The sequence below is a fragment of the Puma concolor genome, chromosome A1 (assembly GCF_028749965.1).
Source record: "Puma concolor isolate L17-30 chromosome A1, mPumCon1.1.hap2, whole genome shotgun sequence".
NCBI lineage: Eukaryota > Metazoa > Chordata > Mammalia > Carnivora > Felidae > Puma > Puma concolor.
This window is the reverse complement of record NC_141667.1, coordinates 110206363-110224398: the sequence shown is the minus strand read 5'-3', so window position 1 is coordinate 110224398 and position 18036 is coordinate 110206363. Positions and strand designations below refer to the sequence as shown.

The following is an 18036-nucleotide window of genomic DNA, read 5'->3' as shown; positions in this document are numbered from 1 at the left end:
TCATTCACATTGTTGCAAATGGCAGCATTTCATTCTTTCTCGTTGCCAAGTAGTATTCCATTGTATGTATAAAGCACATCTTCTTTATCCATTTATCAGTTGATGGACATTTGGGGTCTTTCCATAATTTGGCTATTGTCGATAGCGCTGCTATAAACATGTGCCCCTATGAATCAGCGCTCCTGTATCCTTTGGATAAATTCCTAGTAGAGCTATTGCTGGGTTGTAGGGTAGTTCTACTTTTCATTTTTTGAGGAACCTCCATACTGTTTTCCAGAGTGTCTGCACCAGTTTGCATTCCCACCAACAGTGCAAGAGGGTTCCCATTTCTCCACATCCTTGCCAACATCTGTTTTTTCCTGAGTTGTTAATTTTAGCCTGCAATTAGTTTAAAAAAAAATTTTTTTTTACATTCATTTATTTTTGAGAGACAGAGAGAGACAGAGCACAAGTGGGGGAGAGGCAGAGAGAGGAGGAGACACAGAATCCGAAGCAGGCTCCAGGCTCCAGGCTCTGAGCTGTCAGCACAGAGCCTGATGCAGGGCTCGAACCCACAAACCGTGAGAACATGACCTGAGCTAAAGTCTGACGCCCAACCGACTGAGCCATTCAGGCGCCCCATCCAATTAGGTACTTTTTTTAACACTGACTGCTCCCAACATTTGTAGAAAAATACATGTATTTGTAAATATTTAAAAATAGAATTTTTGGGGGTGCCTGTGTGGCTTAGTTGGTTAAGTGTCTGACTCTTGATTTCGGCTTACGTCATGATCTCATGGTTCATGGGTTTGAGCCCTCATCGTGCTCTGCGCTGACAGTGTGGAGTCTGCTTGGGATTCCTTCTCTCCCTCTATGTTTGCCGCTCCCCTGCTTATGCTCTCTTTTTCTCTCTCAAAATAAATAGACAAATATGAAAGTAAGTTAAAAAAAAATAGAAAAGTTTCTTGGCTGATCAAATATTTATAAAAAAAATGAACATGTTCTAAACCATAAAGGGTGTTTCAACAAATTTCAAGACACTTCCTCATAGACCACATTCTCTGACCTCATCTTAGAGGAGTATAGAAGAGAAACTCGTGTAATGATGCTACAAAGGAGTCCAGCTTTTTATATAGTTATCTCTATTTCTTAATACTTGGTTCTATTAAGGAGAGAAGGCATAGTCCCAATTTCTTTTTGAGAACAGTATGAAATACTAGATGAAAGGAAAGAATGTAGTCTTGGGAGGGTGAGGAGAAAAACAGTGCTCAAATCCTCCCTGCGATCCATACACGTTACCAGTTTCTGAAGTTCCTGGTGCTAGAAAGTTTATTTTGAAATTTTGTGGCCTTGGCGATGTGTAAAACCAAACATGCTTATGTTTTCAAAGTTTGTTGTTGTTTACATACTTTTTGGTGTCCTCCAAGTGAGGAACTAAAAGGGGCAGAGGCACTTGGATGTGAGTAATAATATCTGAAACTGCCAAAAATGTAGTCAAAAGGAATAGTTTATCAGTTTCTCTTATAAGGCTTGATCATTTATTATTTCAGTCAGGCTGATCTGCCTTTTTTTTTCTTTTTTCATGGCAGCTTGAAAAGAATCATATTGTTTAAATAGGTTTCAGTGCAGTTCTTCAAATGAAAGGTTATTAACATATTTTTTCACATTATGCAAATAACATTCTGCCTTTGCACTGCTCTGCTGATTTGATGCAGTCTCCAGAATCTCAAAGCCTTCAGAGTTGCATTTTTTTAAAGCATTACATGTTATGAATTCCATAGGTATATTTGTTAACTTGTTATGTTTTACAGATTTTTCTAATTGCGAAAAAAATGTCAAGACCTTAAATATAGAGGGTAAAGCCAAAATTAGATTATTTTCAAGTTCACTACTCTAATTCTCATTTTTTCAGCTTCAAGGAAAATTGTGTTGCGTTTGTGGCATAAACTGTCCCATTGATATCACATAGCTTTAAAATTTTTCATTGCAAAATTTTGAAAAACTAACGAATTATCATTTCAGCAGAAATCAGATAACAACAAGGAATAAAACCACTTCAGTAGAGTACTGGATCTAAAGGAACTTGAAAAAAAAAACAGCAATAGAGAATGGAGGAAAATATTAAAGACCCATAATTTTGTATCTAGCATCATTCTAGCTTCTATGATGCTTATTTAGAAAGTAAGACATGGTCTTTATGTTATATAAGGAATAAACAAGTATTAAATGGGGTTAATGCGAACAGTAAGACTCAGAAAGAGCGGTTTACATGGATGGGAGAAGTTAGGAAGTTGCATAAAATAAATAGGGGTCCTCAATGGACAATGAGGCATGTGTGAAAGAAGAGGCCAGGGGAGGAAGCATGAGGTCTAGAAAACAGAATGAGTATGATGTGTTTTATGTGGGACAGTAATTTTCTTCAAATTCATTTATCCTCACAGAGCATCTGATAAACATAATTTCCTTTCAAAGGCAAGTTACTTCCAAACACATTTGAATTTATGGGCAAGGTGTCTCAGTTTGATATGGCAGGTGACCCATCATAGTTGCAAAGTATCATAAGGGTTTTTATGTTGGTCATTTTTTTTTTTTTTTTTTTTTTTTTTTTTTTTTTTTTTTTTAGTTTTGAAGGTGGGACACCCTGGGTTTAAGATTTCTCATTTATCTGGTTGAGGACAGTCATTGCTTTTTATTAGATACTCCTTGTAGGTAAATAAAATAAAAATGTAGTGGCTGCTGAATTTCCCGCCCCCCCCCCCCCCCCCAGCTTGCTTTGGAAGATGTAGTAACTGGAGGGTAATTCAAAGACAAAGAAGCCTTGATGTATGAAATGTCACCCTACTGATTGGCAAGCACTGCTGTTCCTCTTGAGGGTCAATTTTTATCTGAATAGGAGCTGATTCATCACAGGACAGAGGCTTTTGTCTAAGAAACAACACACAGCAAAAACCTCCTGTTTTTGTTTTTTGTTTTTGTTTGTTTGGTTGGTTGGTTGATCCGCATCATGTGTAAAGATAAACTATGTGCTTCTCTATTGAGCTGAGTCCAGGGCATAGGGCTTTACTGATTCCGCTCCCTGCCTGGATTACTCTTTTGCCCCTATGAGTTCTAGACATTTCCAAGGCAGTTATGGAGAATTTATTAGCAGCCTAGAATTTGATCAATTTTTGTAAATATTTTCTGAATATTCAAAACTAGTCCATATGTTCTGCAGATACAAAGTTTGGTAGAAACTGTATTTTAATTCTATGATTATATTTCTGTTACCAACTGAGATAGGTATATAAAATCTTCTACTTTAACCGGGGTTAAATGAATTTATATTTTGTCATTGTTTTTCTCATAATTTGGTTTTATATATACCTATCCTATTTTATTCAACCTTCTGATTTTTTAATATTTCCTTGTTTCCCTTTATTTTCCTGATATTTGGGTTTACTTTGCAGTTTTCTTTTTCTTTTTAAAGTTTATTTATTTATTTTAAGAGACAGAGACAAAACAATTGGGGGAAGGACAGGGAAAGAGGGAGAGGGAGAGGGAGAGAGAGAGAGAGAGGGAGAGAGAGAGAGAGACAGAGACAGAGACAGAGAGAATCCCAAGCAGGCTCCACACCATCAGCATGGAGCCTAATGTGGGGCTAGAATTCACAAACTGTGAGACCATGATCTGAGTTGAAATCAAGAGTCAGATGCTTAACTGACTGATTCACGCAGGCGCCCCTTTCTTTGCAATTTTCTATTTTTACTTGGCATTTCTTTTCTTCTAGTGGATACATGAACTCATACTCTTCTCTATTAAAAAATTTAGTTTTATTTTCAACTTGAGTGCCTACTATGTTCCAGGTAGCAAGCTGAGTGCTTTGCATATGTTATTTAATATTTGCAGCAGCCCTGTAGATATTAGTACCCCACTTTTTTTCAAGGAGGAAATAGATTCCTTGACATTAAGTCTCTTGCTTTAAAACACAAAGCTTCATCAAGGTCAGAATATGAACCCAGGCCTCAGTGGCTTCTTTTATGCACTAACTTCAATCATCTTCCTGCTTTAAAATATTTTTCTTCGCTCTCATATCCTCTACAAGCTCCTGGGGAAGTCATATATCAAATAATTACCCCAAATCTTAATTCCCAGTAATGGTAACAGTTTTATAAACTTACTGGGTTCCTGGTTAGTTGGACAGACAGAAACTGTTGTTCAGGGTATAGTGAGCAGACAGAAGAGTCTAGAGAGGTAGGACGGGCCAGATCATGCAGGACCATGAGGCCACATTAAGCATGCTGAAAATAACCCAAAAGCAATGGAAAGCCATTGATAAATATGAGGTAGGTGAATAGTGTATTTAAATTTGTGTTTTAAAGGCCCACTCTAGCATCCATTGTGGAGGACAGATTGCAGAGGCCACGTGGATATGGGGAAAACACTAGAATGCTAGAATGCTCTCGCATCTATCCATACAAGACATGACTGTGGTTTGGATCAGGCTTGTTGTAATGTAGGTAAAACTTAGTGTACATATTTAAGAAATGTATAGGGGAGAAAGTATCGTGAAGAGGAATGGATGACTGATAATTCTCATGAGAAACAAGGATTTCATTTTCTTATGTGCCAAAGTAGCCTGGAGTTATATGGTAGCACCCTTCTGTTTCTGGCACACTGCCTGCCTCAGGAGCTGTGACTTCACTCAGCATACCATTTACTCCAGGGGGAAATGACACTACAGGTGGGTTCCTCTGCTCATGCCATTCTTGATGCTGGCATTCTGCTTAATGAAGTTCATGGTAGATTCTAAATGTTTTGCCAACTCACAAGGTAATATGGATTGAGAATGCAAATTCTAGAGCCACAGTCTAGGTTTGAGTTATGGTTTTGGCATTGTCAGAGTGGTTTGGGGCAAATTGTGTAATTGTTTTCCTTTAATTTTCTATACCTGTAAAATGAGGTTATTTCTGGTACCTCCTTCACTGGAGTGTTGCGAGGCTTGCGTTGTAATTTACAAAGTACTTAGAACAGGCACCTGGCACATTGTAAGTGCTCTGATGTCAGTTACAGTTATTAATCTGATTTTGCAGTGGCTGGGGATCTGCTAGGCATATAGTCTACTCACTTTCCTGGCAATCACTTCAAGTTTCAGTAAATTTTTTCTCCTCTCTGGTTCCACATATGTCATAGATTATGTAATTAAAAAATTTTTCTGGCTTATGAGTATTATCCAATTAAAAAAATTAATGTTTTACTCTATTTAAAAAAAATTAGTCTGAAATCCATAGACAGTCCAGCAGGAATGGTTGCTGGAACTCTCCAGCCCAAGTGTAACTTCAGTCCACAGGCAGTATTACCTCTGCAGGAAAGCATCAGTTCTAATCTTTTTTTTTAACTTCATTTTTTATTTTTTAAATTTTACATCCAAATTAGTTAGCATATAGTGCAACAATGATTTCAGGAGTAGATTCCTTAGTGCCCCTTACCCATTTAGCCCATCCCCCCTCCCACAACCCCTCCAGTAACCCTCAATTTGTTCTCCATATTTATGAGTCTCTTCTGTTTTGGCCCCCTCCTGTTTTTATATTATTTTTGTTTCCCTTCCCTTATGTTCATCTGTTTTGTCTCTTAAAGTCCTCATATGAGTGAAGTCATATGATTTTTGTCTTTCTCTGACTAATTTCACTTAGCATAATATCCTCCAGTTCCATCCACGTAGTTGTAAATGGCAAGATTTCATTCTTTTTGATTGCCGAGTAATACATTGTATATATATACCACATCTTCTTTATCCATTCATCCATGAATGGGCATTTGGGCTCTTTCCATACTTTAGCTATTGTTGATAGTGCTGTTATAAACATGGGGGTGCATGTGTCCCTTCAAAACAGCACACCTGTATCCCTTGAATAAATGCCTAGTACTGCAATTGGTGGGTCGTAGTTCTATTTTTAATTTTTTGAGGACACTCCATACTGTTTTCCAGAGTGGCTGCCTCAGCTTGCATTGCCACCAACAATGCAAAAGAGATCCTCTTTCTCCGCATCCTTGCCAACATCTGTTGTGGCCTGAGTTGTTAATGTTAGAAATTCTGACAAGTGTAAGGTGGTATCTCATTGTGGTTTTGATTTGTATTTGCCTGATGATGAGTGACTTTGAGCATTGTTTCATGTGTCGGTTGGCCATCTGGATGTCTTCTTTGGAGAAGTGTCTATTCATGTCTTTTGCCCATTTCTTCACTGGATTATTTGTTTTCGGGTGTTGAGTTTGATAAGTTCTTTATAGATTTTGGATACTCACCCTTTATCTGCTGTGTCATTTGCAAATATCTTCTCTAATTCCATCAGTTGTCTTTTAGTTTTATGGGTTGTTTCCTTCGCTGTGCAGAAGCTCTTTATTTTGATGAGGTCCCAATAGTTCATTTTTGCTTTTGTTTCCCTTGCCTCCAGAGACGTGTTGAGTAAGAAGTTGCTGCAGCTGAGATCACAGAGGTTTTTGCCTGCTTTCTCCTTGAGGATTTCGATGGCTTATTGTCTTATGTTTAGGCCTTTCATCCATTTTGAGTTTATTTTTGTGTATGGTGTAAGAAAGTCGTCCAGGTTCATTTTTTCTGCATGTCGCTGTCCAGTTTTCCCAATGCCATTTGCTGGACAGACTGTCTTTATTCCATTGGATATTCTTTCCTGCTTTGTCAAAGATTAGTTGGCCATACATTTGTGTGTCCATTTCTGAGTTTTCTATTCTGTTCCATTGACCTGAGTGTCTGTTCTTGTGCTAGTACCATACTGTCTTGATGATTACAGTTTTGTAGTATAGCTTGAAGTCTGGGATTGTGTTGCCTCCTGCTTTGGTTTTCTTTTTCAAGATTGCTTTGGCTGTTCGGGGTCTTTTATGATTGCATACAAATTTTAGGATTGTTTGTTCTAGCTCTGTGAAGAATGCTGATGTTACTTTGATAGGGATTGCATTGAATACGTAGATTGCTTTGGGTAGTATCGACATTTTAACAATATTTGTTCTTCCTCTCCAGGAGCCTGGAATCTTTTTCCATTTCTTTGTGTCTTCTTCAATTTCTTTCATAAGTTTTCTATAGTTTTCAGTGTATATATTTTTCACCTCTTTGGTTAGATTTATTCCTAGGTATTTTATGGTTTTTGGTGCAGCTGTAAATGGGATCGATTCCTTGATTTCTTTTTCTGTCACTTCACTGTTGGTGTATAGGAATGCAACCAACTTCTGTGCATTGATTTTATATCCTGCAACTTTGCTGAATTCGTGAATCAGTTCTAGCAATTTTTTGGTGGAATCTTTTGGGTTTTGCATATAGAGTATCATGTCATGTGCAAAGAGTGAAAGTTTGACCTCTTCCTGGCCAATTTGGATGCCTTTTATTTCTTTGTATTGTCTGATTGCAGAGGCTAAGACTTCCAATACTATGTTGAATAACAGTGGTGAGAGTGGACATCCTTGTCTTTTTCCTGACGTTAGGGGGAAAGCTCTCAGTTTTTCCCCATTGAGGATGATATTAGCATTGGGTTGTTCACATATGGCGTTTATGATCTCGAGGTATGCTCATTCAATCCCTACTTTCTTGAAGGGTTTTTATCAAGAAAGGATGCTGTATTTTGTCAAACGCTTTCTCTGCATCTATTGAGAGGATGATATGGTTCTTGTCCTTTCTCTTATTGATGTGATGAATCACATTGTTTTGTGGATTTTGAACCAGCCCTGCATCCCAGGTATAAAACCTACTTGGTCATGGTAAATAATTTTTTTAATGTATTGTTGGATCAAGTTGGCTAATATCTTATTGAGGATTTTTGCATCCATGTTCATCAGGGAAATTGGTCCATAGTTCTCCTTTTTAGTGGCGTCTCTGGTTTTGGAATCAAGGTAATGCTGGCTTCATAGAAAAAGTGGAAGTTTTCCTTCCATTTCTATTTTTTGGAACAGTTTCAAGAGAATAGGTGTTAACTCTTCTTTAAATGTTTGGTAGAATTCCCCTGGAAAGCCATCTGGCCCTGGACTCTTGTGTTTTGGGAGATTTTTGATTACTAATTTGATTTCCTTATTGGTTATGGGTCTGTTAAAATTTTCTATTTCTTCCTGTTTCAGTTTGGGTAGTGTATATGTTTCTAGGAATTTGTCCATTTCTTCCAGATTTCCCATTTTATTGGCGTATAGTTGCTCATAATATTCTCTTATTATTGTTTTTATTTCTGTTGCATTGGTTGTGATCTCCTCTTTCATTCTTGATTTTACTTATTTGGGTCCTTTCCTTTTTCTTCTGGATCAAACTAGCTAGTGGTTTATCAGTTTTGTTAATTCTTTCAAAGAACCAGCTTCTGGTTTCATTGATCTGTTCTACTGTTTTTTTTGGTTTTGATAGCATTAATTTCTGCTCTAATCTATATTATTTCCTGTCTTCTGCTGGTGTTGGGTTTTATTTGCTGTTCTTTTTCCAGCTCCTTAAGGCATAAGGTTAGGTTGTGTATCTGAGATCTTTCTTCCTTCTTTAGGAAGGCCTGGGTTGCTATATACTTTCCTCTTATGACTGCCTTTGCTGCGTCCCAAAGGTTTTGGGTTGTGGTGCTATCATTTTCATTGACTTCCATATACTTTTTAATTTCTTCTTTAACTGCTTGGTTAGCCCATTCATTCTTTAATAGGATGTTCTTCAGTCTCCAAGTATTTATTACCTTTCCAAATTTTTTCTTGTGGTTGATTTCGAGTTTCATAGCATTGTGGTCTGAAAATATGCATGGTATAATCTCAATCTTTCTGTACTTACTTAGGGCTGATTTGTGTCCTAGTATATGGTCTATTCTGGAGAACGTTCCATGTGCACTGGAGAAGAATGTATATTCTGCTGCTTTAGGATGAGATGTTCTAAATGTATCTCTTAAGTCCACCTGGTCCAATGTATCATTCAAAGCCATTGTTTCCTTGTTGATTTTTTGATCAGATGATCTGTCCATTGCTGTGAGTGGGGTGTTGAAGTCTCCTACTATTATGATATTAGTATCGATGAGTTTCTTTGTTTGTGATTAATTGATTTATATATTTGGGTACTCTGACATTTGGCGCATAAATGTTTACAATTGTTAGGTCTTCTTGATCTATAGATCCCTTGATTATGATATAATGCCCTTCTGCATCACTTGATACAGTCTTTATTTTAAAGTCTAGATTGTCTGATATAAGTGTGACTACTCCAGCTTTCTTTTGTTGACCATTAGCATGATTGATGGTTCTCCATCCCCTTATTTTCAATCTGTAGGTGTCTTTAGGTCTAAAGTGGGTCTCTTGTAAACAGCATATAGATGGGTCTTATTTTCTTATCCATTCTGCTACCCTATGTGTTTTGATTGGAGCATTGAGTCCATTGACATTTAGAGTGAATACTGAAAGATATGAATTTATTGCCATTATGATGCTTGTAGAGTTGGAGTTTCTGGTGCTGTTCTCTGGTCCTGTCTAATCTTTTGTTGATTTTGGTATTTATTTATTTATTTATTTATATATATATATATTTTTTCATCTTTTCTCCCCTCAGAGAGTCCCCCTTAAAATTTCTTGCAGGGCTGGTTTAGTGGTCACAAACTCCTTTAATTTTTGTTTGTCTGGGAAACGTTTAATCTCTCCTTCTATTTTGAATGACAGCCTTGCTGGATAAAGAATTCTTGGCTGCATATTTTTCTGATTCAGCACACTAAATATATCCCGCCACTCCTTTCTGGCCTGCCAAGTTTCTGTGCATAGGTCTCCTGCAAACCTGATCTGTCTACCCTTGCAGATTAGGGACTTTTTTTCCTTGCTGCTTTCATGATTCTCTCCTTGCCTGAGTATTTTGTGAATTTGACTATGATATGCCTTGTTGATGGTCGGTTTTTGTTGAATCTAATGGGGGTCCTCTGTGCTTCTTGGATTTTGATGTGTGTCTTTCCCCAGGTTAGGAAAGTTTTCTGCTATGATTTGCTCACATAACCCTTCTTGCCCCTATTTCTCTCTCTTCCTCCTCTGGGACCTCTATGATTCTGATGTTGTTCCTTTTTAATGAGTCACTGATTTCTAATTCTTAAATCGTGCTCTTTTGCCTTAATCTCCCTCTTTTTTTCTGCTTCATTATTCCCTATAAGTTTGTCCTGTATTCGGCTGATTCTCTGTTCTGTCTCATCCATCCTTGCTGCCACTGCATCCATCCATGATTGCAGCTCAGTTATAGTATTTTTAATTTCATTCTGGCTATTTTTTACTTCTTTTATTTCTGCAGAAAGGGATCCTAATCTATTTTTGACTCCAGCTAGTATTCTTATTATCGTGATTCTAAATTCAGGTTCAGACATCTTGCTTGTGTCTGTGTTGGTTAAATCCCTGGCCATCGTTTCTTCATGCTCTTTATTTTGGGATGAATTTCTTCATTTTGTCATTTTGAAGGGAGAAAAGGAATTAACGAGGTAGAAAAATTGAAATGAAAGAAATTAAAATTAAAAAAAATTACAATTAAATTTAAAAACATACACACACACAAATCGAACAGATGATGCTAGATCATAGGTATGTTTTGTTCTGTGTGTTGAAAGTGGTTTGTCAGATTAGAGGCACGAAAAAAATAAGGGGGCAGAGGAAAAAAGGAAATCGTCTGAGAATTTGAAAAAATGAATACACTAAAGTAGACTAAAATGAGATGATGTGGGTAAAATAGAATTTGAAAAAATATACACAAAAGTAGAGAATATAGTAGAAAAAAATTAAAGAAGAATATTTTTAATAAAAATTAAAAAGAAATATGAATTTTTTCATTTTCTGTATTTAAGAAAAAAGAAAGAAATGAAAAAGAGAAAAAAGATAAAAAGAAAAAAGAAAAGAAAAAAAAATCGTTGAAAATTTGAAAAAGTGAACACACTGTAGTAGACTGAAATAAAATGATGGGAGTAGGACAGAATTTGAAAAAAATTGAAGAAAAGCAAAAAATACAGTAATAAAAATTAAATAAAAATATGTTTAAAACAAATTGGAAGTAAAAATGAAGTTTTTCTCTTTGTGCATTCAAGAAAAAGAAAAATGAAAAAGAGAAAAAAGAAAAAGGAAAAAAAGGAAATTGTTTGAAAATTTGAAAAGGTGAGTACATTGAAGTAGACTAAAATAAAATGATGGAAGTAGAATTTGAAAAAATTTACACAAAAGTAAAAAATATAGTAATAAAAAATAGATATTTTTAATAAAAATTGAAAATAAAAATGAGTTTTTTCTTTTTCTGTATTCAAGAAAAAGAATTGTAAAAAAGGAAACAGAGAAAAAATTAAATAGATAACCTGCTAACAGATTGAAGTAGGACTGAAATTGCTTCGTTTTTCCCTAGAAGTCAGTCCATGTAGCTCTTTATGGTCCATAAATTAAGCCGGCAGTGAGGTTTGTATTAAAGAGTGAAGTCGGCCCAGTTGGGTGGGCCTCGGTGTATTAGCTCCGCTCTCCACTAGATGGCGCTGCTAGGCTACTGGGATGGATTGTTTCGGTGCTCCTAGGTACGCATGCGCATAAGCGGTAAAAATGACGCCACCCAGCTACCCAGTCTGTTCTCCAGGATCAGCAGTCTCGCCCGGTCCTCCATCTTTAGCTCTCGTCCACTCCCCGCTTTTCCACTTTCCATGACCAGGCCCCAGGCAGTACCTCTCTCCAACGTTTTGTCTCAGATGCGACTGTTTTTCCCGGCCCCTTACTTCCGAAAGACTGCGGCTTTCACCACTCTGCCCCTCTGCAGGAGGGTCTCACTGAGCAATGGCTGAATGTCGGATGCACCTAGGAACGCTTGCTGGACCCTGCTGATGCCGATGTCCAGAGATTGCGGCCAGGTGCCAGCCCACCCCCAAAAAAGACTGTGAGACAGCATAGCATCAGAGTTAAAGGGACCATGGAAAATCGCAACCCACATCTGGCACCAGGCTTCACCCTCAACAACCTTGCCCCAGCACCAGCGAATGTGGCTGCCTTCCGGGGTCTGCTGGGACCAGGTGGCTTCAATAGTCTCTACCAAATCTCCTTCCAGCAGTGGAACCGCTTTTCCCCGTGTGGCCCGAGAACCTCCCGGACCCCACTCTGTTCCTGGGGATTCACCTTTCCCACCAGAGCACCACCAGGTATCGAGCTGCAGAGTTGCAACCTTTGCGCTCTCCTTGTTTACAGTCTTAATGGAATTTAAACCCTCTCCTTTCTCCTTTCTCTCTTTTTAGTTTAGTCCCTGCGGCTGTTTCCAATTTTCCACTTTCTCTCCAGCTGCTTTTGGGGAGGGGTGCTTTTCCTGTATGATCTCCCCCTCCCCAGTCTCTGTCCTCTCTCTGCCCTTTTGTGGGGTTCCCTACCTTTTGGGGCTTCTTGCTCCCCAAGTTCAGTTCTTCGTGTTGCATACCTGCTGAATTGTGTGGTTCAGGTCGTGCAGATTGTTGTGTTAATCTTCCAGTCGGTTTTCTAGGTGTTTAGGATGGTTGAGTGTTGGTCTGGCTGTATTTCATGTACGCGAGACCCACAAAAAGCTTCCATGCTGTTCTGCCATCTGGGCTCCTCCCTCAGCATCAATTCTAATCTTAAAGTACATCAGCTGGTTGAGTTGGAACCACCCAGATTATCTAAAAATAATCTTCTGTGTTTAAGGTCAACTGATTACAGACTTTTATCACATCTACAAAATATCTTCAGGACCGCATAGATTGGTGTTTGACTGAATAATGGGGCTATAGCCTAACCAAGTTGATACATAAAACTGAGCCTCACAGAAAACAATACTTAAAATCTCCTACAAACTAGTTTGTTTCCTTGGGGGGAGGGGGGAGGAGATTATATGGTCTAGGAATACAATCTTGGAGAAATCAATTTCAAGCAGCTGGAAAACACTTTTCTAACCCTCGAACTTAGTATTTGAATTTTAGAAATAACTGATGAATTTTGCTATTTCAGATGTATTTATTCGGTATTAATTTCCTGTCCTCCTCCCACTGTCGCTCCCCAACACAATTTACTACATTCTGAATCAGGTGACAGAGGCTTCCATTAACTTTTGGTTGTATAAGTTTCTATATAGCTTTGTTTTCCAACACAGTATTTAAAAATTCACAAACCTCTTTACCTCTATTCTTTTCTTAGCTCTTCTCTTCTCAAAAAAGAAGAGAAGCTACAATGTTTTCTCTTTTTTTGGTAATCTTAGATCTCTGAATGTGCTATGTAGTACCACCCAACCTCATCCATCACCACATCTTGCAGGAGGCTGGTCAGGATTTCCTGTTCTTCAGGGATCTCTGGCCACCAGCAAAGCCAGTCAAGTAAATAATGCTTTTACACTGTGTGGGTGGACTTTGTTGACCCTGCAAAAAATAAGATGGGGCACATTCTGAGGGGAGACTATCCCATTTATGTTACTTTAGTTGTGTGATTTTAATTTAGAATGTTTACTTCTAGTTAGCCTAATCTTCAGTAAATTGAAATCAGTTGGGGGTAAGACCGAACAAACAGAAAATCTAGGGGAGTCAGTGACTCACTGATGCCAGTCAGAACAGCATACTGTGGGGAGAGAAGGAGTTCCAGAAGTTGAGGAGAAAAAAGGCTTAAACAAGTATCAGCTAATTGAATGGCAGTGATGTAAAAGAAAGGGAAATATCAGGGAAATGCCAGAAGCCACAAAAGCTAAGCAAATGGGGAGAAGACTGTAAAATAAATAAACGATATCATGTCTGGAAAAATATGGCCAGAGGACTTTGAGAAAGGACGGTTTATTTTCCTCAACTCTGATGTCCTGAGTTCATTAACATTATGTTTGGTCAAAAGCTCCTAAGAATTATTTCATTGGGATTATTAGTTTTTAAACTTGCCATTAATTTACTTCCCCTCCATTAACTCAAATAAGTTTTTACTCATTGGTTTATTTCACTTTTTTCGGATATACTCTAAACCAGAGGCTCTCACAGTATGGCCCCTGAACTGCTGCACTAGTATAATCTGGAAATTTGTAGAAATGCAAATTTTCAGGCTGAGTCTCAGACCTACTGGATTAGGAACACAGCAGGTGGGGCTCAGCAATCTGCTTTCTTAAGGCCTCCAGAAAATTCTGATGTAAGCTCAAGTTTAAGAACTACTGGTTAAAATATAAAAAACTGTCTTCAAGGATGCTAACTTTCAGTGTTTCATACCAAAATTTTCATTTCTTGAGTTCCTATTAGAGGTTGCTGAGTCTAATGCCTAGTCCCTTGATTCTTGTAAGTCTTTTTATTTTGCGGTATTTCTCTACCCACTTGTGGTATGTGAATCTCTTTTCTGCTCCCAAAAGAATAAACAGAATTTTTATCCTTGTCTGCTAAGTGGAAGTACAAAAAGTTTTTCTAGTTTTTCTGGTCCTTTGTATCTTGGTGTCGTCCTTAAAATGAATTCAATTTCCTTACTGGTCTGAAGCACACATAAAATTCTTATTTGGGGGGATTTGATATATTGCAAATGTCCCTTGGGTTCATTTCAATTGAATTTATAATCAGGTTCTCTAATACACTCATGCTGGGGAGTGACTCTCTCAGCCTTTTGAAGTGATGCTCAGTAAATCTTCCTTGAAGGGATCCTCTTAGAGAAGCCATGTATATTTGATCATTCTTGTTCATTCATACTATCTGGTAGTTTTCATGAAACATAAAACAGAATCACCAGTGGTATTGACTTCCTTTCAGTGTCCCCTTCCTTCCCTCTGTATTACTGGACAATTTTAGCCCAATATTATTATATTCTTCTTCTTCTCATATTCTGTTTGTAAGACATGTCAGATATATTGTCCATGTGTATTACAGATTTCTTTCTACATTCAGTAATGAGGAAAGGATGGGCTGAATGCAGTAGGAGGATAGGTTTGTTAGTTGAAAGCTAAGGGATTTCTGATGGCTCTAATTTTCTCTGTGGAGTAGGAAGTGAGGTCATCCATTGGCAATTGGGGCAGGAGGTAGTGGAGTGAATTGGAGACATGGAGAAATACGGCCTGATAGGTGGTTAAAATATGTAAATAGTCCTAAGCCATGCTGAGTCTCCATTTTCTCTGTTTCTGTGCCCTACCTTTATCCAGTACCTCCAGATTGTTCCCATGATCCAGCATTTAGAGGATAGCTGTCTGGCACTGAGGCTACCTATGACCTCTTTTCTGATCAGTGTATGGCCATTTTTTACTGGTAGTTAAGTATTTTGAAGATTACCATGATTAGAGATTTTAATGAGAGAGGAAACATTTGGCACTGATGTTATATAGAGGGGGACAGTGAAATGACCTCAGAAATGCAGTATCATTCCTGAAGGCTCTTTCACTGGTTCAATTGCTGGTGGTCATTGTGAATGTATGGTCTCCATCATTATGGGATTTCCTCAGGTTCAGGCAAGGAGAAAGCAGATAGTTAAGTCCATCAGGGGTTGGGGGTTTAGAAGAAGAGTTCAATGAAAAGATAAAGAGGCAGAAAATAATTCTTATCTCTATTATATCAAGAAAAGTTTGTGAAAAAAATAAAATGAATAAAATTAGGGTGTTCTTTCAATGGAAGCTTGAAGATGTCTAAAGTACTCTTCTAGAGGTTTTCTCAATAGATGAATTAAAAAAATTGTTTAATGTTTATTTATTTTTGAAAGAGAGAGAGAGAGAGAGCAGGGGAGAGGCAGAGAGAGAGGAGACACAGAATTCAAAGCGGGCTCCAGGCTTTGAGCTGTCAGCACAGAGCCCAACAAGGGGCTGGAACTCACTAATAGCAAGAAGTCGGATGATTAACCAACTGAGCCATCCAGGTGCCCCCAATCCATCAATTTTTATCATTCCTTATCTTTGAGCTACTTCACAACTTGGACAGTTGTATAAAACTGATGGTAATGAATATTTTTTTGTCCATAAAGCTGCAAACTAATTTTGTTCAGTGGAGCTATAATTTGTGCTTCTCATGTGGATATGTATTAGTTTTGTATCTTTTAGCATATTTATTTCAGCATTCTTGATTGCCCACATATATGTTTGTTCTTCGGATTCTCCTTTGAATTGACTTTATATATCTTACTGCGTTCCTCATTAATTAATGAGTTAAGTAAAATCTTTGAAATGAAACATGTTCGTTTTATGTTTGCATGTGAATCATGAATCTATGCGTTATATAAAAATAGGTCTATAAAGTATGTATGGAAAAAATGATATAAAATGTTCATATGTACAAAAGAATAACAAAAAGTTTAAGCTTCTCTTTTTTTTTCAATATATGAAATTTATTGTCATATTGGTTTCCATACAACACCCAGTGCTCATCCCAAAAGGTGCCCTCCTCAATACCCATCACCCACCCTCTCCTCCCTCCCACCCCCCATCAACCCTCAGTTTGTTCTCAGTTTTCAACAGTCTCTTAGGCTTTGGCTCTCTTCCACTCTAACCTCTTTTTTTTTCCTTCCCCTCCCCCATGGGTTTCTGTTAAGTTTCTCAGGATCCACATAAGAGTGAAACCATATGGTATCTGTTTTTCTCTGTATGGCTAATTTCACTTAGCATCACACTCTCCAGTTCCATCCACGTTGCTACAAAGGGCCATATTTCATTTTTTCTCATTGCCACGTAGTATTCCATTGTGTATATAAACCACAATTTCTTTATCCATTCATCAGTTGATGGACATTTTGGCTCTTTCCATAATTTGGCTATTGTTGAGAGTGCTGCTATAAACATTGGGGTACAAGTGCCCCTATGCATCAGTCCTCCTGTATCCCTTGGGTAAATTCCTAGCAGTTAAGCTTCTCTTTTTTCTACTGGTCAGGCTGGAATTGTCTATCAATAGATGCATTTATTCATTCATTCAATTGCTCATTCAGTAGATCTTTACGGAACACTTACCATGTGCTAGGTCTTGAGTTTGTTTTCATGTCTCTATGGACAGTTCACACCCTGACCTCTTAACTCCATTCGTTGTTCTGACATCCTTTTGCATCCATCACTTGCAAGTGTAAGTTGTTTGGTACATTCTGCCAGGGGGGTTGTGAAACACTTTTTTTTTTTTTTTTTTTTTTTTTTAGTGGGAGGTGGGGGGAATAGCCCTGGGACCAGAACCTAGACCTCTTCTTTTATGGCTGAGTGCCCTCTTCATTTCTCCTTGTAGTGCTCCTTCCTGGGGTGGCTCTGTCAAATATTTATTTACTTTGTCTTCTAAAAAGGCAGAATGAAGCTGTATTGGTCAGGGAAACTTTACATGAATAAAATAAGTAAGAGAGTTCTGTTAATTTTACCAAGAACATGACAGAAGGTGCAGTGAAGTTAGAATAGCTGAGCAGAGGGGTTTTTGTGTACTTTCTGAACATTTGCTCTTTTGGCCATTTTTCTCAGAGACCTATTTGCTTCTCTTTGCAGACTGGCTCGATCCATTTATATTCATTTGAATGTTTGTTTCTCTTTTCCCTTATTCATTTTCTCTGTAGCCTTCAGTCATTCCTGACAAGGTGATTTTAGCCTCATTTTCTGTTGGTTCTTATTTCATTTTCTTCCAAGAGATGAAAAATTCTACTTTAACTGGAACAAAAAGTAGACTACTTCACAAAACTTTCAGTCTTACAGACTGGAGAAAAGATTTGTGGTTCTGTATTAGGAAAAATGGAACGACTCTTGAACATAAAATAGAGCTAAGTGATATTAAGAGAAAGAAAAAAGTGTGCTGTAATTAGAACTATTGTCAGGTAGAGAACGGAGTCGCCGGAGCCAAGCGCAGACAAGAGGCCCACGGAAGAGGGTAGGAAGGGCGGCGAGGCGGTGCGCGCTCCATGGACTGGCGGGAGGGAGCCGGGGCGGAGGGGCGGCTCGCCGGCCAAGCAGAGCCCCCGAGTCTGGCTTGCAAAAAGCGGAGGGGCCTGACGGACTGTGTTCCGACAGTAAGCGCGACTTAGCGTCTGGGAGGTCATAAGTTAACAGCTCTGCTCAGAAAGCGGGAAGGCTGGAGGACAAAGGCAAGGAGAGCTGCTGAGCCCCCTGATGACAGAGCTCAGTTTGGTGGGGAACAAAGGCGCTCACCAGCGCCATCTCCCCCGCCCATCCCGCAGCCAAAATCCCAA

The 18036-nt window shown here is 38.3% G+C and overlaps 1 protein-coding gene across 1 annotated transcript in view; it reads left to right on the top strand.

The window, feature by feature from the left end:
* The first annotated feature begins 11517 nt into the window (after positions 1-11517).
* LOC147584359 (uncharacterized) overlaps positions 11518-18036 on the top strand; it is a 150751-nt gene continuing 144232 nt past the window's right edge. Inside the window, exon 1 of the mRNA XM_086719119.1 lies at positions 11518-12095. Coding sequence (XP_086575245.1) covers positions 11870-12095 — 226 coding nt within the window. The 5' untranslated portion in view covers positions 11518-11869. The remainder of the gene's footprint in view (positions 12096-18036) is intronic.